The sequence below is a fragment of the Rhodamnia argentea genome, chromosome 10, assembly GCF_020921035.1.
Source record: "Rhodamnia argentea isolate NSW1041297 chromosome 10, ASM2092103v1, whole genome shotgun sequence".
NCBI lineage: Eukaryota > Viridiplantae > Streptophyta > Magnoliopsida > Myrtales > Myrtaceae > Rhodamnia > Rhodamnia argentea.
This window is the reverse complement of record NC_063159.1, coordinates 15,478,663-15,501,241: the sequence shown is the minus strand read 5'-3', so window position 1 is coordinate 15,501,241 and position 22,579 is coordinate 15,478,663. Positions and strand designations below refer to the sequence as shown.

Genomic DNA, 22,579 nt, shown 5'->3' with positions numbered 1-22,579 from the left:
GAAATCAGCGAAGGGAGTTCTCTATCAGGATAAGCCAACTTCCAGAGCTGTCTAATACAATCCTCCAACAAACAAGAACAGAAACATGGGGAATGTCTGACGCGCAGCTCAATCTCTGCATTCCGGAATTAGTGGAGCTCTTCAATGTCCTTTCAAGAGGATTTTCGTTAAGTACAGTTAGGCTGTCCTACTCGTCCCAGTACATCACATCAGCCAATCTGCCAACGGTCATCCTGGAGGCCCGACAGCTATCGTCTTTCCTTCAAGACAAAGGATATCTCTCTGCCTTGCCACAAACATCATGAGAGCAAAGCCATCAGCTATAAATGATCTCTCTGTATTCCTTCTGAAGATGACGCCTAGATATTAGGCTTAAGTACGATCGCAACATCAACTTCTGCAATACAGGAATGCAATGAGTGGAAATTGGTAATCATGTGAACCCGTGTTTATTAAAAAAAATCTGCAGCGTACTCGATGGCCAAAACAAATTCAGCATGTTATCGCCCTCACTGTAGCACGTTATACAAGGCAAGAAAAGAGGAGAAGGGGACGATCATATGTACAAATAATCGGTCAGATTTTCCCAGAGTTCTATCTTAAAACCCACACACAGTTATCATCACTGAGATGTAATGTGGCAGATTTTCCAAGGGTTCTTCTCTCCTTGAAGCTGCACAGCCTATCTTGCCAGATGACGAATTTGTTCCTATCCTCGGCCTACTGTAGATAGTATTATGCACGGGAGAACTTTCCTTACTGGAAGACATGTAAACTTAACCAAATAAACTGTTTCTAGCTCTACTTTAAAATTCACTTGCTCAATCCAAGATTGTAGGAGCATATGCCAATTCAGTACGAAAACCAACTTACTTGATGCGCCAGTCTAAAACCATCAACTGGGACTTCCAGCCTGTTGCTGGAAATTTCTAAGCCTTTCTTCCTGCAAACAAACCAAAATGGCCGGTCCGATTTAGAAAAGCACTAACTTTTCTATCAAGAAGACTGACAAAAGAGCATAATCTATCAAAAGGACTAAACAGTAACCATTTTCTTATCCACATTCTCTGTTGTCAATAAATATACACCGTTTGAATTCCTTTCTACAAACATATCACCACGTGGGGCTGATATAATAAACAATGTTCCACTTATCAGTCATCGCCATTCACCACCTACCAATCTGTCCCACTTCTTCTTCTTCTGTTCTTTTTCCGCTTTTCCTTTTGGCTCTGTTTTTTTTTTTTTTGTTTGACTTCCATTTTCTCAACCAATCGGGAAACACCACTCTCTGTCTCACTCTCTGTTCTGTAGCCAGTGTTCTCATTCTAGCAATCACTGTCTCATAAAGGGCCTCTGCATAAAGCCAAGGTAAGCTCTCTCTCTCTCTCTCTCTCTCTCTCTCTCTCTCTCTCTCAGCTGGTTTCATGTAGGAGAGAACTTTTATTAGATTCTGAATCGTGGGCTCGTTGGGGTCCCACATAGCTTTACGGCTTGATGACATGTATGTTCAGTATTCGAGCAGTTTTATTATAAATGTAACTTAAGCTACCTCCTGCTGAGATCATTATTGGAAGTGACTCCCACCGATCAAATTCGTGAACAGCTACTTCAACATTCTCGGCATACTTATGCACTAACTAAGTTACAAATTGCAAGCACATGGTACGTACTTACAATGCTAGTTAAAGAGAAAGATTTGATGGTACACTTTGTAAGATTCTTCGTGGATCCAGTTTCTCGGCCCAGTCTCCAACAGTTGCAGTATGTTCAGAGTGAACATAGACTGCTAGGATGTTAGAAGACCATCGATTGTGTCATTTTTCTGAGTTGTGCATTCGTGGATCTGCAAAATAAACATTCCTATCACGATTTATTAGTGACGACAGGATGGAGGAAAGGCTTCTGGGAACAGAAGCAGAAGACATAAGTAGTCTGTCCGGGAAGGTCTGGGCGGAATCAAAGAAAATATGGAGAGTTACCTTCCCTGCTATGCTGGCCAGAGGGACGTCTTTTGGAATCCTTCTAGTGACGCAAGCATTCATCGGGCATATTGGTGATACAGAGCTCGCCGCTTATGCGCTCGTTCAAATCATTGGCATTCGATTTGCCTGCGGAATAATTGTAAGGATTCTTCTCCCTTTTTCCAATTTAAGTCTAAAAGACAACTCTTAGGACTATAGTTAACAGATTCCGCAATATATTACGTCCGTACTTCCACACAGACCATTTCAGATGTGCTCAGGCAGCATTTTTGTAAGAAAAATTCTGATGATAACTAAATTGTCTGATAAATATGGACCAGTGTGAATTGCGTTTGCAAGAAACTATGCAAAAGTTACACCTTTTTCCTAGACTTGCTGCAAATTATCGGAATTGGGCAACGGAGAGAGGGCTTCACTTGAATGTTGTCTATTAGGTTGAATAGGCTGTGTGAATCCACCAAATTCGACAAGGCATTTATCTGGAAAATTCGACTGGGCTCTGTTAATGAAGATTTTGATCCTGCAGTTGGGCATGTCTAGTGCAACTGAAACATTATGTGGGCAAGCATTCGGTGCAAAGCAATACCACATGTTAGGCATTTACTTGCAAAGATCTTGGATCATCAATCCGGTCACTGTGACCATCTTGGTCCCAGTCTATGTCCATACCTCGTCCATTTTCAAGCTTCTCGGTGAAGAAGATGAAATAGCTGAAGCCGCTGGTCACATTGCCCTGTGGTTCATCCCAATCCTCTACTCCTTTGCTTTCAGCCTGACCATCCAAAAGTTCTTACAGTGCCAGCTCAAGAACACCATCATAGGATGGCTCTCTTCCATCTCGTTTGCAGTTCATGTCCTGTTGTCTTGGCTCTTTGTGTATGTACTTGATTGGGGAATCCCAGGAGCGATGGGAGCATTAATAATATCGAATTGGTTACTAGTGATAGGAGAGTTTGTGTATATGTTTGGAGGATGGTGCAAAAGTACTTGGAAGGGGTTCACCTGGGCGGCATTCGCCAACTTATGGCCAGTCATAAAGCTTTCGGTATCCTCTGGCATCATGTTGTGGTAAGACTTTCTCTTCTTTGGAATTGAGTTACGCCCCTGAGAAATTCCAGGGGAATGAGCACACACACTCAAAGTATCACAAGCGGGAAAATATATACTTCAAATCCATTGTAAGTTCTACACCAACTGAAATACCATGACACAACTCTCGTCTTTGGTGAAGCACTTGCAGACATGATTAGATACATTCAATTTCTATTCACGTGACTTACGCGCTCTCCAATGTACCAATCCTCACCCTGATACCATCTTGTTTGTTGTTGATCAAAATAGCTTGGAGTTGTGGTACAATGCTGTCTTAGTCCTCTTGGCAGGATACATGACAAATGCCGCTGTTGCAATATCTGCCTTCTCGATTTGGTATGACGGCAATTAATTAGGCATCTTATGTATTCCACTTTGACATCAGTCACCAAGAAAGTGATCATGAACCGAATGGATTTTTCTTGTTCAGCCTCAACATCTCAGCTTGGGAGCTCATGGTAGGCCTCGGTTTCCTAACTGGGGCTAGGTATGGCTTATGATGAACCTGTGCCAATCTTTGAGTTGCTCCATGCTTGCTTGACGCTGTGTGTCTCAATCCTTTCAATTCCTACAGCGTGAGGGTGTCCAATGAATTGGGGCGAGGAAACGCAAAAGCGGCGCTGTTCGCCATTAAAGTCATCTTGGGCACCTCAATTAGCATTGGAGTTGTCTTTTGGATCTTGTGCCTAGTTTTCGGTCGACAGATTGCCTACATATTCACAAGTGAGGAAGACGTTGCAGAAGAGGTTTCAAGCCTCTCAGTTCTCCTTGCCTTCTCTATTTTACTCAACAGTGTTCAGCCAGTTCTCACAGGTACGCAGCAGCTGTTCCGCTACCCGTGACGCGAAAACTGAAATTATTTTCAGATTCTGTTGCTGACCCGTCCGTTCATCCCTTGCAGGTGTGGCGGTAGGTTCCAGGAGACAAAGCATGGTTGCCTATGTTAACATAGGTTCCTATTACGTGATCGGAGTTCCTCTTGGAGTTGTGCTCGCATATGTCGCCAAGTTGGAAGTTCAGGTAAGAAGGCTTGAGCCCTGCTTTTGTTTTTCACTAGAAAATTGGTATTTAACCGTCATTTCGTGTTGAGGCGATGCTTCACTATTCGGAGGATACTTGGCGAAGATAAGCTATTCCTTTGTTTGATGCCCACAGGGTATATGGATAGGGATGATAATCGGAGTCGCAACTCAGACAGCGGTTCTCTGTTTCATTACATACAGAACGAACTGGGACGAGCAGGTAAATGCAAATTTTAGGACCATATCAGTTACATGCCTTCACATTACATGTGCTGCCGGAGTTGAATTAGCCGGATATATAAGCAAGAACTCAAGATTCTTTTGTTTTTGTCTCCCTTTCGTGATGAAAGATTTCTAAAAGCCAATTGCAAAATTGCTTTCATTTTTAGGCGAAGAAAGCATCGGAACGGCTCAATAAATGGCTCTTGAAAAGATCAGAAGACAATGGTGAGAGCTCCACCACGGAACAGCTAAACGGATGACCAAAAACTGAAGAGCTTACGGTTTCTCACCAGTTTTTGCTTTTCGGATGAGAACGAGTTGTCTTCGTTCTTTTTCTTTTTTCCTTTTTTGCCCCATATGATGACAGCCACAGATACATTGATCCAACCCCATTCGATTGATAGAACTTTCACACCGCAATAGTCAGTGACTAGGCAAAATTTATCTGTTGGAGATGGGACAAACGTTCATACTGCAAACGACTACATCTAATTGTTCTTGCTGTAACCATCTTTGCACTAACTCAAAACAAAGCTCGTATTGAGGATCACAGTGATGGTGTGAGAAAGCTATGAGTCATCCAACAGCAAATGAATGTTTTGCTAAATCCTATAAAAAGGTTGACAAATTATCTCGACCAAAGGCAACTTATCTCTACCGTAGACGGATGGGACCGTCAAGAGAAGGCAACAGTGGTGGCAGTCCAATGGGTGAACAAAATGCAGTATACCTTGTTTTAATAACAGTGGGAAGTTTCAGATTTTCTCAGTATTGTACGACAAACACACAAATTGTGCCGTGCACTCTTAACTTTAGTAATAGAAAAAATTGACAAGGTATTCAGGCACAGTACGTGAAGAAGATACCAAACATGAGATGGGATAATTTGATATCATATATATACATCTCAGTTACAATTACAACCTTAGCAGATTGTATGCAGGTAAGTCCCTAATGCTAGAAACATCTTCAAGAGAGAGCTCACGCTCCAGCTGTGTTCTTGTCGATTTCAAGACATCCTGACAAGAAAATATAGGAAAAAGAGAATCTTTGAAGATACAAAACAGTATCTCATAATAGTAACTAGGTAACCAAACATAAGCAACTTATCTTCAGTAGCTTACATTAAATTCCATATACGACGCACGCTTTGCTAGCCATTGGGCATCCATCATTTGAAAGGCTACGCAATAAAGATTATCGAAAGCCATTTCATCTTCTTGAAGTAGTTCTAAGAACCTGATGCTAGCCAAAGAGGATGGCTTACCTGCAGGTGCAATGAAATCGTCGCTCTTCTTCATAATTAGCAAAAAATTAGACAGTAGTAAAATTTCACATGACTCGTCATCTAAGAAGGTCAGATGCAACAAAAATATCGTGCCACTTTACCCTATGAAAATCAAGAAGCCCCAAGCACCTCTCTCAGTAATTATCATTACCTGACTGAAGATCCAGCATCTGAGCCAACATAAAGGATAAGTTGATGCCAGCCACAGCAAATGGGTATTCCCACTCAGCCCTAGTACCATCTTGTTTGTGCAACAATCTCTTAAAAGACTCCTGCAGTAAGGATGATAAAGTTAGAGATCCTAGTTCAATTCCATGTTCGAAGTTCAAAACAATATATATTCAATATGCATGGCAATCATCTTATGAATGAGATGCACAGTCATACACGACTACTTATATGCCAAAATTATGGAATCAACAGCCAAGAAAACAATACAGCTGCAGAAAACGTACACAAAGAATACATCCTCCAAGTACAACAGCAGGAAGGAGGATATTTGAAGTATAATGAAAAAACATAAGCAAAAGTTTCGCAAGCAGAGGCGTCCCTCAACCAACTCTCTAAGTCTTCTCTCTGGTCTTAGAGGAGACAACGTAAAATAAATTACTACTTGCAGAAAAGGTACACAAAGAATAAAATCCTCCAAGTACAACAGCGGGAAGGAGGATAGTCGAAGTATAACAAAAAAGTTTCGCAAGCAGAGGCATCCGTCAGCCAACTCTCTAAGTCTTCTTTCTGGTCTTAGAGGTGACAAGGTAATCACAGACCATCACATTTTACTTAAGATGCCAACATAATGTTTGATTCTTTTTTCACGAAACAGAACAGATAATCACAACAGAAAATTAGCTGTCCCAATGTTGCTTGCAAAAGAAAGGTAAAGAAGTGTAAGTGAGATTGGATACCAACATAGATGCAAATATAAAAACTGTTGTTGGGGGTAGAAATAAGGTGGAGGGGAACACAAAACTAACCGGATACTTCTTCGCGAAAAAGATAAGATTCTCCAGTGAAATAAATCCTCCACCCCTAGAAGTATTAAAAGGTTTCCATGAAGATATACAGGAGGAATTCAGTCAAATGACATAATAAGACATAATCCCAGACCACTTTTGATGCAAAACTTATTGATACCTGAAATCTGTCGAAGGATCAGTACCCTGCCAACCCATATCCTTCCATAATTCTGATTTTAGTGAAGGGAGTTCTCTATTAGGATAAGCCAACTTCCAGAGCTGTCTAAGAGCATCCTACATCAAACAAGTGCAGAAACATAAGGAATATCTGACCCACAATCTCTGCGTTCCAGAATTATTGGGGCTTCTACTAAATAAGTACAGTTTGGCTGTTCTACTCATCCCCCTAAATCACATAAGCAAATCTGCCAACAGTCATCCTGGAGGCCCCACACTACCGTCTTTCCTTTACAGAAATATAGACCAACATTTCAGCACACAAAGCATTTCTTGCCACAAACATTAGAAGGCATCTTCCTGAAAGCAAACAGATCAGCCATAGATGTCCTCCGTGTATTCCTTCAGGAAACATAGATAGGCCCCTTTGAAGGTGATGATAGATTTGGCTTTTGTATGATCCGAACCTTAATTTATGCAATTTCTGGCGTACAAATTTTTAATCATGTTAAAGCATGTCTAAAAGCAAACAGCAATGCAATGAGTAGAAATTTGTAATCAATCATTTAAACCTGTGTTTATAAAAAATACTGCAACATACTCAATGGCCAAACGACACGTCCACTCACATTCTCAAGATTCAGCATGTCCTCCCCCCAATAATAGCATATCAAACAATGCAAGAGGAGAGGAAAACGGGACAATCATAAAACAAACTGATCTGTCAAATTAAACCAAGCATTCTCTCCTAAAACCCGCACACAGTTATCATAAGTGAGATAATCTGGCAGATTTTCCAACCGTTCTCTCCTTGAAGCTACACAGCCCGTCTTGCAAGATAACAAATATTTTCCTATCCTCAACCTAATATACGAGTATGATGCACGGGAAAACCTATCCTTACTGGAAGACAAATAAATTTAACCAAAGTAACTGTTTCTAGCTCTACTTTCACATTCACTTGCTAAGCTAAGATCTTAGGAGAATATGCTTATTTAGTACAAAGACCGACTTACTTGATGCTCCAGTCGAGAACCATCAAATGGGACTCCCAACCTCTGCTGGAGATTTCTAAGCCTTTCTTCCTACAATCAAACCAAAATGGTAGATCAATTTAGAGAAGCAATAATTTTTCTATCAAGTAAACAGACAAAATAGCATAATGTACCATAATAGCATTTTTTAAGAAACCAATTTGAGAGGCCAATAATTGGCTCCCCTGCAGATTAAACAAACCTCGAAGGAACCATGCATTTACTTTCTATACGACACCTAGTCTTCCATGAATTTCAATGTCGACTAAGGCAGCTTATCCATCTGACAAGGTAACCATACCATGATATCGACATATTCTCTTTTCTTTTCTCAATTAATGACTCCTCACTAGTTTAATAAAGTGTAATGTCAGTCAAGCTTCAATGTATATATCCAATAAGAATGAATTTGTCCAATCTTTTCCCTGCAAATTAAAACACTGCGAAATGCATGTATATGAAGTAATAATGCAATTGCATCAGATTATTCTTCACTGAGCACTAGATCAAGAAGCACTTCAATTACTATGTTCAGAAAGTCTCTGAATATTCTGGATATACCTGCAGTGGACTAAGAGTTGGTATCAGATTATTGCTTTGTCCACTCTGAGTGATAGAAGAAAGAGGAAGAAAACGTCCAATCAGCGATCCAGACCCAAGGACTATGTTAGCTACAAGCAGCAAAATGATGTTGGTCAAGAAGATTATAACATTACTTTGAGAAATGCTACATTATACACACTGTAGAAATATCACCCACTGAGCTTAAGATGTGACTTCTCGCACCTTCATATCAAATATTCATTGAGTACCACAGCAACTGATTGTGCTCAAGTAGCACACCTAAATTGAGAAAACTCTAGAAGTCCAAACCCTAGGCACTACAAACCCAGACCATTTGACGGAATGCTTACAATTGATCCCGCTGATGGCCCACTTGCAATTTCAAGCTATGACTTCAGTGTCTTAAGGCTTTCTTAAGCATCTTTATAGAGAGCTTAAGGGCCCTGTCAGATTTTGTGAGACCACTACCAACTGTTCTAAAAGCTTAAGCTATTAGAGGAAAGCATGGTTTAGTATTCAATTATTCTATCCAAATCTGCTTTTAGTACCACCAGGTACTGCTAGCAAAAAATGAAGAACATGTTTGCATGCCAAACCCATGCAAGCAAGTATGCTATAACTCCAAGCAATTAGAAACTTTTGACAATGAAGAGGCAACTCATGAAAAATTCTCTTTGCCTTCCCTCCATAGCAGACACAAAACAACAAGCACAATAAAGATTAGATATATAGCAGTCCACAAAAAACAAACATTAGACATATGCATAATTTCACCTACTCATTTTCTAAATCAAAATGGTAGAGCTGGTGAAGCTTTAGGATTTCTCCACAAGTAAGGAAGTCAAACTTACTGCAGTAATTAGAAGGCAAAAAATATCTTTACAATGACAATTGGAAGAACATGCAATAACAAATTCCGTGAGAGAAAAGCAAACAATAGGAATTGGTTTGAAGCTCTGGCCGAACAGACAAGGAATAAGGATCCATCAAACAGAGCACACAGAAGAGGCAGTACGTAGTTAACAGAATAAGACAAAATAATCCGTTCTAGATCTGTATATACTACATTCGATATGTGTAGTATTTTGAACTTTGATCAAATTCATCACAAAATCATTCCATCAAGGTTTGGGTTGCCTAAGAATCATTCAACAGGAAACAATATGTCCAAGCAATCTATGTCCGTCACTTAAAATACACAGATACAGGAATCTGTCTTGTTCGGACAGGAAGGAGAGTTGTGCATACCAAGCCATTGCATCCACTGTGCAATTAACTGGCTAAATAACATTGTCCAATGGAGGCGCTCCTTTCTTCTCTCGTCATCCCAGAGATCTTCCAGTACTCGTCCCTGCATCATAAGATCAGTCACCAAAGGGATAGTGCTCAAATATGATGAGGTCTAGCACATATGCTTTCACAAAGCACTGACACTTCAAACTAAGTCATCAAAACACAACACAAGGAAAGACAACCTCACCTCAGAACGCTTATCATCGTGTTCATAGTTCCCCAGCAAAGGCTCATCCAAACTGTCCAAACCCGAACTCTCCAGATGCTCATTCCTTCTTCCATCTACATCTCCATGATGGAGCCTTCTTCTCAAAACTCTCGACATCAATTAAGCCAATTAGCGTTACAGCCTGCATTTCAACTAACTCTTACACCAAGCCAGAAAGCAAAGAGCATCGACATACTACTCTAACTCAGCAAAGGCTTCCTACAACAATAGACAGCAGTTGCAAATCCTAACTGCAGCAAGATTCCCAGCAACCCAAAAGAACCCAAGCATTTGCCTTGGCTACTAGACTGCCCCATGGTTCATTATTCGCAAATGCGAGTCTCTACACATCTAAGAAACCACTCAAAACAGCAATAGCAGTCCGTAAACTGATACAGAATCACATAAAGCTCTCGAATACAATGTAATGCACAATTGGGCGGTCAAGTTCGAATGCATAAGCAAAAGGTAATCAGAAGTTTGAAAAAACCAAAAAAAAAAAAAGTATCCACAGATCGGACGCGTCCCAGGAGACGCCTTTTCAGCTACAACCACGGCAATTCAGAAAACGAGAGCATGCGATCCGTGGATAACGAACAATAAGTGGAAGAAGACGAAGACGACAAGGGACCTGAGAGCTGGGATTGAAGAGAGCCCAGCCGTGTTTGTTGACTCTTAACACGCCAAAAGAGATCGACTTTATTGCAGAGTCCCACTGATCGTCGTCGTCGTCTCTCTCTCTCTCTTCTGTTCCCTCCCTCCTTGATGGCGAAGCAAGGGAAGGGGAACAGCAAAATTTCAACGTCGCGGTCACGGCGCTCTCAGAGATGAAGAAGAATGAAGGAATGGGCCGAGTTTAACATGGGCGCTTCCCTCCTCTTCACGTTTTTCTTCTCCTTACTCTTAAAAAACTGATCTGGCAAAATCCCCAAAATTTTGCCTCTCTGTAATCCTAAATTTGCAGATTTGCTTTTCGTTCTATACCTAGAACTCATTATGTTATAAAATGTCTCAGTTACACGAAGATGCCGATGATTCGCATTAGATTGAATGTCGACGATGAAAACGCCCGACTAATCCCCGTACATCATCAAATATTACCAAAAGAACGATTGGAAGATTACAATCGCAAAAGTTGAATTTAGTCAATTTGATGCTCTTGAATGATTGCTTTTTCCCTTATTATTCACTTTTTTTTATCGTGGCAGCACAAATAACATTACAAGATTTACTAGCTCATTTCAACACGTCGCTATGATATTAAGACTTTATCAACATTCTCATTTCAACACAACATCTCCACTATGTTAAGACTTTGTCAATATTCACATTAGCACTAAAGTAAAATAGAGACATTACTAACCACGGATCTGATTAATTACATGAGAGATTTTTTTTTTTTTTTTTGCTATCACAAATATTTGTGCTCCTTTCATTTCTCAAAAAATAAATATTTTTAATAGTACTTTTTGAAAAATGATAATTTATATCACTTGAAATAATTAGTAAATGAAAACCATTTTCATTATCAACAACCAATTCACTTCTAAATATTTTCATGAATGATCTAAATATTTTTCATTCTTTCGGTTTTTCGAGCGATGTAAGCTATTATTTTTAAAAAAATAGTTTACATATCATCCATTTAGTAAAAGTAGAACTCTTCATTGTACACCGCGAGAATATAAACCGTTCCTTTTCTTTCTTTCCTTTTTTTTTTTTTTTTTTGTTTCAGAATATCCACTTTCACTCGATGCATTTGCACTCTTGCAGCTTTCATAAGCTGAAAATCAGGCCTTTGAGAACATCCATATTAAGCGACGATAATAGTCGCCTGATCCCACACCAACGACAACTTCACGATGACGTATCGAACCTTGAAAAGTGACCCCCGTCCCAAAGAACAGAGCAGCCCCAATGTGACATTGAAAAGCACACGCCCCTTCAAGCCCCCCAAATGATCCAACAACAGCTCTCATCCTCCAAGCAAATGGTTAAACGACCCAACGAAGATAACTACATGCTCCCCACCTGCAAATTACCGATTCGATTCGAACCTGTCAAACAGCTAATCCAATATTCGACCCATCTTTGCAGACAGTCCGGTGAGTGTATACCTTATTGGCATGATTCAGTGCTAATCGTCAAAGCATTCAGTAAAAGTACAGTCCAGCTACTTCAACATCTAAAACTACAGTACAGATATCTGAACATTCCTTTGGTCAAGCGCCTCCCGGAAACCACCCCCACCCCCCTCCTTTCCTCATCTCTTACTGGAGCAGCAACTTCTTCCTGACTCATTCTGACGTCCTAGAGAGGGAGGGTGTCGTAATTAATCCCATTACAACAGTTGCTAATCCTCTACTAATTTACAAGACGACACTGTAAACTCTGTGACCTCAAGACATACAGAAAGTTTCAAGTACGCCCATCCAAAGAACGGCTTTGCCGCTGAACTTCCATGAATAGTTGCTCTTAAAAGGAAGCTCCAGGTCTAAATAAGCAGAATTCACTGCCTCGGTACTGGTGGAGTTGCTGGTTGATGGCTTTGTCCAAAGAAGCCAAGGCCTGGTGGCTGATAATATCCCCCGGCGGCAGGTTGCTGATGCTGCTGCGGTTGCTCCACGTGAGACTGATGAGGTGTCTGAAGGGCAGGCCTTGCCAAGGGCTGCAGACCAATATGTGGCGGCAAGGGAGGCGGTGGAGGTAGAGTCGCTCCAAATCCATAAGGAATCAGGCCTGCCATCATATTCATACCAGCAGATTGGACATATTGACTCCCAGATAGGTTTGCAGAAGATAGACTGGAAGGCAGAGGCGGCGGGGGAGGTGGTGAAGCAAATGCCGCTTGCATTTGATTGGATTGTGATGCAGGTTGCATGCCCACCGACGTTGCGAGTGGCATGTTGCTCCCCGATTGCTGCTGTAAAGGGCTAAAGTAGGACAAGTTTCCCAAATCAGAGTTGCCAGAATTGGAAACGGGCATTTTCTCAAGTTTGGGCCTTTTATCTGGGGAAAAGATGGGCAAAGCTGAGGAAAATGTAGTGGACTTCAAGCCACCATTCTTTGAGGCAGCCTCTTCTGCAACCAGGGATGAAAGTACTGAGGTAAGCATTTGGGCAGAGGACGTAGAGGAAGAAAGCTTAGCAGCAATTGCAGCAACTGCAGCTTTCTTGCTTTCTTCGTCGGAGGTTTTGAGGGACGTAAAAGGCATTGCAGGTTGGGAGAGAGGAGGCAGAGTCGCGTTGCTTGTCGGTTGAATCGAAGGCAGGCTTTGCTCCATCCTTGGCCTTTCTAAGAATGAGTTAGCAGGGCCTTGGTGTGAAAGAACAGAGGGTGCCATCAGTCTTTTCCGCAAATTGCTTGCCTGTTCGACCCGAATTCGAGCGCCCTGCACATGCATAGCGTTGTCAACTATCAATGTAAGATAAGTAATTAAAAAGTATCAGGTCAATGATCAATGAACAAAATAAAACACGTGGAAAGAATAATGTACACTTCTGGTGAATTTAAATGAGAAACAGGCTACATGACAGAGAGCCAAAAGACCAAATGCAGAAAGCAAAACATAGGTGGCACTGTCTGACTGCACATGGTAGAGTGTAGTAGGGCATGATAGCATCCAGATTCACCCTGCTTAAATGGACACATATCTTTGACCCAAAAAAAAAAAAATGGACATATCAGACACCAAAAAGAAATTGCTAAAGTTGGTCCAAAATCAGTTCTAGCTGAGAAATGGCTGCTGCAGCAAGATGCCCATTCCCATCGGTGTACATAGAAAAGAATAAAGCAACTCAATATTCTTAGAAGTGAAATTATCAAAAAACTCGAAACTTGAAAATGTGAAAACTTTCAAGAAGGGTGAGGTTTAGCTACAGCAGGATACCAACTCAATATTCTTAGAAGTGAAATTCTCAAAAATTGGTTTGTCATTATACCACATTTTTGTGATTGAGCCTTTTTACCTTCCTTCAGTTTTCTTTCTCTCACCTCTCTCAAATCATGTTCTCTCCCTTCAACACCCATCACAAGTCCACACGACAGTAATGACCAACTCCTCTCTCTATCTGATTTAGCTCAACCCCACCACCAAACCCCAGCAACCGCCACTTGAGCCACCACTCTGTCATAGCCACCACCTCTCACTTGATCTGTCTCATTCTCTTGTTCAGCAGCCAAATGAGATATGAGAGAGAATAAGACGAAGAAAAGGGGAAGGAAGGGAGACCTAAAAGATGAAGAAAAGGATGGGAAAAAGGGTGAGAGAGTGATCAGATCTGGAATGGGATTTATCATTTAAGAGGAGGGCGGGGCCTATTGTTAGATAGAGAACGTAGAGCGAAAAGGAAGGAGGACAAATTTCATGAAAGCCACCTAGGTCTCTGATAAGTTATCATTTAAGAGGAGGGTGGGGCCTATTGTCAGATAGAGAACGTAGAGCGAAAAGGAAGGAGGACAAATTTCATGAAAGCCACCTAGGTCTCTGATAAGTTCAATTATTTTATTTAAAAGTAGATATTGGTAATTAAGATTTCACCAATGCATGACATCTGGCCAGGCACCCTGCAGCTAAACCACACCCTTTCAAGAAAAAGAACACAATCAATAAGAGTATAAGCCAAGAACACATCCAGTAGTTTTACAGATGAAGAGTCAGTCAGAAAGGCAGATAGGTTGATGTCCATAATAACTGAACTTAGTCCATCCAGGGCAAGGGGACAGGGGGACAGAAAGAGACTACTCACGTGATCTTATCATCAACCAAGAGGACAAAGATACAGCTGTTTAACTTGTTAAAGATAATAGTATTTCAACAAATCTATTGACCAAAACTTGAAGTCATCTATTGGAGTCATAAAGCCAAAAGCAACACACTCCTTTTCTGACAGACTACAAGATGATGTATCAAAGAGTAAGGACAATTTCACAACAAGATCATCAGCATAGCTAGCACAGGCAAACATAAGATGCAGAATGAGACAATACTCACTTGCAATTGAGCATGCACATGTCCTGACTTTGACTCCTGGAAGTGTGGATCAGCACACAGTCAAGAATGGCACATACTTTCAACAATAAATAAGCAAAAGTATAGTAATAAAATGTACTTGCTCATGAAGCGCATCTCTAAGCTGGGAAATCAAGGTAGCTCTCGTTGCTTCGGAATTTTCAAGTTGACTTATGCACTGCTTAATAATATTTTCTTGCTCTTGTAGATCATCTAACAATGCAGAACCTTGCTGGCTTCCTGATCAACAAAAGATAGGATTACAGTTCTTTATTTCTCCATCATACCAATACAAAGCAGAGTCTGATTACTCCATTGAAGAAGCGCATCTAGAAACACACTCCAGCAGACGATTAATCTTCACCACCCAAAAAAAAAAAAACCCCAAAAGCAGCTATCATCACTCCTATCTTGGATTTCGGGTAGTGGTGCCAATTAAGCCAAATGATACCTGGCTTTAGCCCAAAAAACAAGCTATTATTGCTCAACAATTTCACCATGTACTCCACAGTTCAATTCCCTTTACTCTCCTTTCTCAAACAGGGCATAAAGATGATTTAGGAACCCAAAAAGATAATTAAAAAAAAAAAAAATAGATAGATAGTCAGACGCATGGGACACACCCACACAGCGAACAAGGGGAGAGGGGTTACGCTGCAGTAACCACTGCCCAGCCTCCACCAAGGGTGCGACAACCCTAGCCTAAAGAGAACTGAGAGAGAAATAGATTGAGACACACACATACCCAGAGAGAGAGAGAGAGAGGCAGAGACGCCCAAGCCCGATGCTCGGGCTCAATTGCTCTACAAACCCACCCCACCCACCCAAAACCCAAAAAACAAAATGCCAGTAACCTGTATACTTCATCCTCCATAAGATGGGTCATGTCAAGATCACGGTAGCTTCTTTACCATGCTTTCTTAAGCCTCCCCTTCACCTTTTAAGACAAGCAACTTTCACAAAATTGCCTTCCCCAACTTAAAAGGCTACAATGCGAGAAAAGCATGGTGCCTTAGTCATGGTCAGACTAATCTGCTGTCAATCTAAAGATAGTCAACAAGACACAAAAAGATGATGCTGCAGCTATTAAAATATCAAAAGATAAATGGCAAGGATCTCACCTTGAGTTGAGTTACTTTCAGCATCTTCCTCAAATTTTTCCACCAGGGTTGCTGCAGCACTGTATTTGTCTAAAGCAGCCTCTTCAGTAAAATGCTCATCGAGTACTGATTGATAGGCAGTTAGGATTTTTTCTGGCAGACCTCCAACAGCTAATTTCTGAAATCAAAAGCCCAAGAACATTGTTAAGAACGGTGGGCCAAAAGTGTGCTGCAAATAAATGCTGAAAGGATCACTCTAGACTCACCACTCGTACTAAGCTAGCATCCCTCTTCACAATTTTAATGGGATTCGAACTCTTTCCATTGCTCACAGACACAGGCGGAGGATCTTTTCCTAACATCTCGTCTTTAAGGCCATGCCCGCGCGAACCAAAAACTTTCCTTTCATCCCATATGTCGACCTTACCATGTTCGAAACCAAATTAAACCATCAATTTCGATTAAAAGTAAAAGAAAAGCCATGAAGGAAGAAAAGGAAAAGACATTCTTATAACGAGTTCAACAGCGTCTTAAATAAGCCCCAACAGGTAAAATGGAAGGATAAAACATGACGTAAAGCAGATAAAATTGGTGATTAAAAGATATATATTCATGGAGCTTTGCGCCTTCAAAACAAACCTAACAATGAAATCACAAAGAACCTGAGCATAAGCACAAGAAAAGTCGAGAATCCCGTTAGAAGCTTATACTTCTATTATAGACGTGGACATTCATTCTCTAAATACAAAAAGTAAATAACCTTCCCAGTTTACAGATCAGTGTTTAAGCACCGTAAAAATGCTCTATAAACTTTCATGGAGGTAAAGAAGGGAATGTTTACCAAAATTCCACCTTTTAAACATCTGTCTCTTTGGAAAAGAAAATGTCTCAAATTGCACTCAAAAGACTCTTTATTTGGATAAGTAAACAAGATTTATTGAAAAGCACCAAGGAGATGAAACTTGCAACCCCTGATGAAACAAATCTACACATTTTTACCTACTACCTACCTATACACATCTAGACTTGCACATTATCTAGGTAAGTAAACGAAGCCTAATATTGGTCCAACCAATCCAACAAAAGCTATTCTTAGTCTATCATAAAATGAGCCCCTCTCTAAGTAAAGGTAAAGTCTCTGTTCCAGTAGAATAATTAGAAAATGAAAGAAGCGGAAAAGGGACAAAGGCAATTGCTAGCATAGAAAACAGCCGTCATACAAGAAGGTGGCAATTCAGACTTGCCAAACAAGCTCTTGTCTCAGGAGCCTTGACTACCTTCAAAGAAGAGGGGTATTTTGAAGAATGAAATTCCATTCAAGAGAGATAGGAAAGGTTGGAAGGATAATGGCTCTTATGCCTGAAGAAGAGAAGAGGGACACAGCCTAAGAAACCAGGAGGATTGGTTTTACGACCTATCATTTGTTAACTAAGGACATAGCTTTTAATGTTCGGAAGTAGGGGGGACAATCATCCACCAAGAGGGTTTTTTTCCGGCAACCAAAAACCTTTTCTCCCCAATCCAAGCAAAGGGATAGACCGCATCATGGCCAAAGTGATTAGAATTCAAAGGGCAAAAGGGCATGTTGTCTATATTTCCAAACATTGGATTAGTGTCAGCATTTTCATCATCTCAGCAAGTTCAGGCTTAAAATAACAAATTAAACTCCTCCATTGAGCAGTATTTCTCTTCCAATAGCTGTGAAGAGGAAATTTTCATCAAAAGAGTTGAACAACAGTTTCAAATTGTGGTTAATACAAGGAAAGAGCACAAGCAAGTGGTCTATATTTGACAAGCGAGATACCTTTTTTTCCAAGTAAAGCAAAGGAAGTACAATCATATATAATTGTATAATCTCCCAAAGTGTTTACTTCTAATCCAGATTTATGGATTACTAAAAGGAGGAAACTCATGAATAAGAAAAGAAGTTTACTCAAGTCTCTTTGACATTAAGATGGAGAACATCGAAGTAATCTCCATATATCAGGTTTTTAGCATCAACCATTCAAAACCTTGGCATAAAAGCCCTGTTATGATCATAAGCTTCAGAGTTGAGGTTCAAACCACTTATCCATGCAGACATTCTCCTACCAACACATCTACTAGAAATGAGATGCAATAGATAAGGATGATCCCTGCCTAACATAGAATATAACAACCAGCACATTTTTTGAAAATTGACTGAAAAATATGCATCTACTGTCTTTGCAACTTGAATACAGGCAGGCTCCATGTTGAACTTCATGGTTAATTCCGGCAGATTCTATCCATATTTGACAATTCACAGTGTCAAACTTGACCTCAAAACAACAATCAAATACTTAACCTTAGATGTTTAATCCATCATTTTAGCTGCTATTGCCAGTTCTTCATGATACTCATCAATGTTTGCCCTCATACATGCAACTATCAAGAGTCTATAAAACCCAAAAGGGTCATTCTCCCCTTATCCTGAGATGAATCTATGTCCTGTGTTGAAAAGTCCAAACTAGAAACTTCAATTATTATGTGAAGGAAGACTATATGTATACAAAACCTAGGCAAAAGCAAAACTCTTAGTCTCCGTCTATTAGTTAGCTGAAAATATAAAGGATGAAAGAGAAACTTATGAATCCAAAGCAAAATTGTTCAGACAGAACTAAAAATACTCCTGCTAAATAACAGAATCAGAAAAGCTCTCAAACATTAGTCAACCAAGTGACACTTATGCCTGCACATACAATATTCCATCACTCAAATACTATCAGATGGAACATAAGAAATGATGAGACAGCAAGATGTGTCTTTTACAAAAGCTCACCAGTCTGGTCACCACTTTCTTTCCATGTTCATCTCCATTTCCATAGACATGCTTAAGCGCTGCAGGTAGAACTTTCCAAAACTCATTCACGAATTCACTACCCTTTCTCCTACTATTTTGCAGAATGTCATTTGCCAAATAAAGGAAAGAAACACACTTCTCCTTCTGAGAAGAATTAAATAATTTATCCCATGTTTCAACAATTTGTTTGGCCTTCTTCCTGTGAGAAACACACCACTGGGACAATGCTGATACAATGGAATAGGAATGCAAAAAGTTACAAGCAGTGAGAAGCAAGCGTATCAAAGAGTAAGAACTAGAAATAGTGAGAGCACAAAAATAAAAGATAAAAAGAAACAGTCAGCACTTTGTAAAAAACTAAACCTCAATTAGAAGTAGCATCCACAAATGGGGTGTGAAATAATGCCCCTAGTACACACATTGTCACTACTGCTGCATTTGGTTGCTTGAGCTAAAATAAGTCATGCATCTAACTGTATAACAGGGGCCATACCTGAATAGCCGGTTGACTTGCTATTAGTTGCACACATAAGTTTACCATCACAAATCAATTATTTTCTTGATGCAAAAGATTGTGCTCAAGGCTCCACGGGGACCTAAACACTGCTAATGTAATGAAGGGCAAGACCAGGACAGTAATCACCTACGCAATAGAATCTGTGACAGTTGCACTTGAAGTGCCTTCCACATGTACAAACAATACACTTCATAAACAACCAACAAAGAGAATCAGTCTCCTGAATAGCTTTCTTATCTTCCATCAATTTGTTATGAATCTTCTAATATCCTCAACCGAAACATAAGGTGGATGCAGAAAGTAAGAAATGCTTTTCCATGTCATATAAGTGGCCCATTGCCAAATGCCAAGCCCTCATTAGTTCATTTGCCATATCTAGAAGCAAATAATATAATGAGGAGCTTAACGGTATTAGAGTGCTAGTTATGTAATGTGGATCAGACGTTGCACAGGCCAATATACTTCCTCAGCCCTATTGAGGGAAAAAAAACAGTCTAAGGGAAAGATTAGCTAGACCTCTGCAAAAGCTTCTATGATCTTTTACAATCTATAGAAATCCACGTCTCATAAAGAGGAGACTCCTCTTATTTCTTCTATATTTGATTACATATTTTTCGATCATTTAGATGACGAATGCTTCACAGTGTCGATTCTCTAAACCATTATCCTCCCTAGGACAGTCTCCAAAGTAAATCAAGAAAAAATCTCAACTGAGAATGACTTCACTGAGCTCCTTTTGAGTTAAACAGAATGGCAGCCTGTGAGAACCTATAAAAACAGCTCACTACTTGAAAAGAAAAATGTCATTTAATCTGTTATTGTTTATGAGATATGAATAAGTATCACTCTACAAGTTCGGACTTCTTCTCCAATGATAATTCTAAACTTACATACCGAAGCCGTAGAAAATCCCAAATGAAAGTTGCAGCCAAATACCCCATCCTATATATTCTGACTTCAAGGATGTCTGACGTTGATGATACCCTTAAACTAATACTATAAAAAAACATGGCAATCTTCTTTTTACTCTGGCCCCTTCACAACTTGCTCACCAGCATACTGTAACTGTTTGCAAGAACCAAATACCACTACTCCCGCAGGAAACTTACTTGTCCTCTATTCGAAATGAGTTAACTGTGCTCATTGATGTCATGAGTATTAAATCTAAAAACATGGCCAGAATATCCCTTTTTTCAAGATTCATTTCAAAAGTGAATACGTCACAATAAATTTTTCTCTAGCATGACCAATGTACCATACAGGTGCATGTGATGTGATAGTTAAAAACCATACATTATACCCTTCCAGACAAGTAGGATGTCCATAAGAAGACTGTTACTGAATATCTCTGCACCATTCTACAACAAAAGGAAACGCCAGGACGAAATGACATTATCTTTGCAACTACTCTGCACCATCAAACCGAACATCCTTTAGCAGAAAGGGAGAGTATAATAGCCCACAATTGGCTAAACTACCGACAAGCAACATACACTGGTAACATCACATGGAGAATCAGGTGGCATTTTCATCACAACACTGCTCTTCCAATCGCGTTTACAGCTAACGAGACATAATCTGAAAGTGCAAAGAGAATGGAAACTTATAGGTACATTCGATGCTTTGCTGCGAGTTGTTGAGCTTAGACAGCTTCTCGGCCAGCGACTGCGAGTCAAAATCCTCACTGCTCATTCTGCTCTCTGATTATTCTGTCGATAACCTGCACAGCTGCTTACACTTAGAGAGACGCACAAAAAAAAAAAAGCAGGCCTGAATCAATTTTAAACTCATGATATCGGAGCTGACATGCAACGACAAAATCCACAATCCCGGCGAAACAAAAGCGGGTAAAAGTAAGCATCCGCGTGAAGCAGACGACAGAAATCACAAATTTCCCAACATTATTCCACCCAAAGAGAGCCATCTTCCGAATTCAAAAACCCTAGGACAGGACGATCACCTCGCAATCAGGGAAAAAAATTCGAGTTCTCCCGGATAATAATACCAGTCCCCGCGAATCAACTCGTACAAACGACCCCAAAAAAAAAAAAATCGACAGTGAATCGCCAACTCACCGATCGTCTGTTTGGCTTCAAACGAATAGGCCGTCGAGATCAGTCACGCGTCTTCGAGCTCGCGTCATGGTCTCCGCTCGCGAGGCAACCGAACGCTTCCATATCTGCTTTGCTTTGACATGATTTTTGCCTTTTCCTCCCTGAAATTTTCTTCTCTCCGGGTTTGAGCTTTCGACTGGGGCTTCTTCTGTTTCTACGCTGCGTCGCTGTTGTGGGCGAAGGGAGGACGACGAAACGGAGACGCGATTCTCCGCGACAGAGAAATTGTGGGGGCCTCTCTGTAGAGATGAATGGGCCTATGTGAATTGGCTTCGCCACTCGATTCGGTTCGGTTCAATTCGATTCGGTTCGGTTTAATTGAACTTTGAATCTAATTCGGAAATATATCTTTGAATCCAAAATCTTAGATTGCCAAGTTATAATTGCCGATATAATATAATACACGTTCTAGAACAGTTCGATGGCTCCAAATGCGGATCCTCAAGCCATAACGGGTTATAAGACTCTTAAATTTCTTTCTATAATTACTATGCCGGACACGGTAATAATTTCTCTACGGGATTATCGACAAATGAGATCTGTTTTCTGAAGATGCTTGGAAACACACTATATTCTATCAACTAGATTGATGATCGATGGCCACATCACGATTCTTAAATCGCAATAAGGAGGTTAGCGTTTGATTCTTGCATCCGGAAAATTAGGGGAGATTTAAAATGGTACAATATATGTTGTGAACGCTAATAAGATAAATGAATTATTCATGTATGAACCTTATTTTTTTCGACATGCCATCACAAATGCAGCCAATTCATCGGAAAAAAGTTTTTATAGTGATTTCCCGATTCTTTCTTTCCTATTTTCATAATAAAGTGAATTCTATCCATTATGTTAAGAGGATAGAATTGGCCCATGCGCATGCATGTGTCCAAGCCATTCAATATGAGTGCACTTACAAAGAGAGTACGTGTATATTTTAGGAGTTATATGAAGTCAACATCGGATAGGAAAGACTTCTCTATCAAATTTCTATTGTATCCGACGCCTCTCGGGCAGAAATGATAATCATTCTATTATTGTGAGCTGTTTCTAGCTAAAAATAGATATTTCTATTTTTCTTCTTTGGACGATTTTATGAGTAGAGAAACGCAATTGACAATGATACAAAATTTTTATGATTATCGATGGCCGGCGATAGGAACGCGAGAGAG

The 22,579-nt window shown here is 40.2% G+C and overlaps 3 protein-coding genes across 7 annotated transcripts; 1 reads left to right on the top strand and 2 right to left on the bottom strand.

The window, feature by feature from the left end:
* Nucleotides 1–1,889: 1,889 nt before the first annotated feature.
* Nucleotides 1,890–4,457, top strand: LOC115729494 (protein DETOXIFICATION 20-like). The gene is made up of 7 exons (XM_030660089.2): nucleotides 1,890–2,124; nucleotides 2,512–3,053; nucleotides 3,327–3,413; nucleotides 3,508–3,564; nucleotides 3,652–3,890; nucleotides 3,979–4,097; nucleotides 4,233–4,457. Exons 1-7 carry the CDS (start codon nucleotides 1,891–1,893, stop codon nucleotides 4,455–4,457), a joined length of 1,503 nt encoding a protein of 500 aa, XP_030515949.2. The 5' UTR covers nucleotide 1,890.
* A 718-nt stretch (nucleotides 4,458–5,175) lies between these two features.
* Nucleotides 5,176–10,742, bottom strand: LOC115729532 (ELMO domain-containing protein A). 3 transcript variants are annotated; one of them, XM_048271709.1, is made up of 10 exons: nucleotides 10,476–10,742; nucleotides 9,824–9,986; nucleotides 9,592–9,694; nucleotides 8,341–8,450; nucleotides 7,762–7,830; nucleotides 6,747–6,862; nucleotides 6,587–6,641; nucleotides 5,761–5,881; nucleotides 5,446–5,504; nucleotides 5,176–5,340 (listed from the first exon to the last, which is right to left on the bottom strand). In XM_048271709.1, exons 2-10 carry the CDS (start codon nucleotides 9,959–9,961, stop codon nucleotides 5,239–5,241), a joined length of 873 nt encoding a protein of 290 aa, XP_048127666.1. In that variant the 5' UTR covers nucleotides 9,962–9,986; nucleotides 10,476–10,742; the 3' UTR covers nucleotides 5,176–5,238. The 3 variants fall into 3 exon arrangements, with proteins under 3 accessions (XP_048127666.1, XP_030515994.1, XP_030516004.1); XM_030660134.2 differs by having other exon boundaries at nucleotides 5,446–5,588; nucleotides 10,476–10,736; XM_030660144.2 differs by lacking the exons at nucleotides 9,592–9,694; nucleotides 9,824–9,986; nucleotides 10,476–10,742 and adding exons at nucleotides 8,648–8,653; nucleotides 8,895–9,579 and having other exon boundaries at nucleotides 5,446–5,588; nucleotides 8,341–8,507.
* A 1,208-nt stretch (nucleotides 10,743–11,950) lies between these two features.
* LOC115729343 (UPF0400 protein C337.03-like) lies at nucleotides 11,951–21,631 on the bottom strand. 3 transcript variants are annotated; one of them, XM_048271706.1, is made up of 8 exons: nucleotides 21,369–21,631; nucleotides 20,907–21,024; nucleotides 18,756–19,003; nucleotides 16,222–16,377; nucleotides 15,977–16,133; nucleotides 14,956–15,095; nucleotides 14,838–14,873; nucleotides 11,951–13,235 (listed from the first exon to the last, which is right to left on the bottom strand). In XM_048271706.1, the coding sequence occupies exons 2-8, from the start codon at nucleotides 20,983–20,985 to the stop codon at nucleotides 12,354–12,356; spliced, it is 1,698 nt and encodes a 565-aa protein (XP_048127663.1). In that variant the 5' UTR covers nucleotides 20,986–21,024; nucleotides 21,369–21,631; the 3' UTR covers nucleotides 11,951–12,353. The 3 variants fall into 3 exon arrangements, with proteins under 3 accessions (XP_048127663.1, XP_030515741.1, XP_030515742.1); XM_030659881.2 differs by having other exon boundaries at nucleotides 20,907–21,013; XM_030659882.2 differs by having other exon boundaries at nucleotides 20,907–21,021; nucleotides 21,369–21,630.
* Nucleotides 21,632–22,579: the final 948 nt, after the last annotated feature.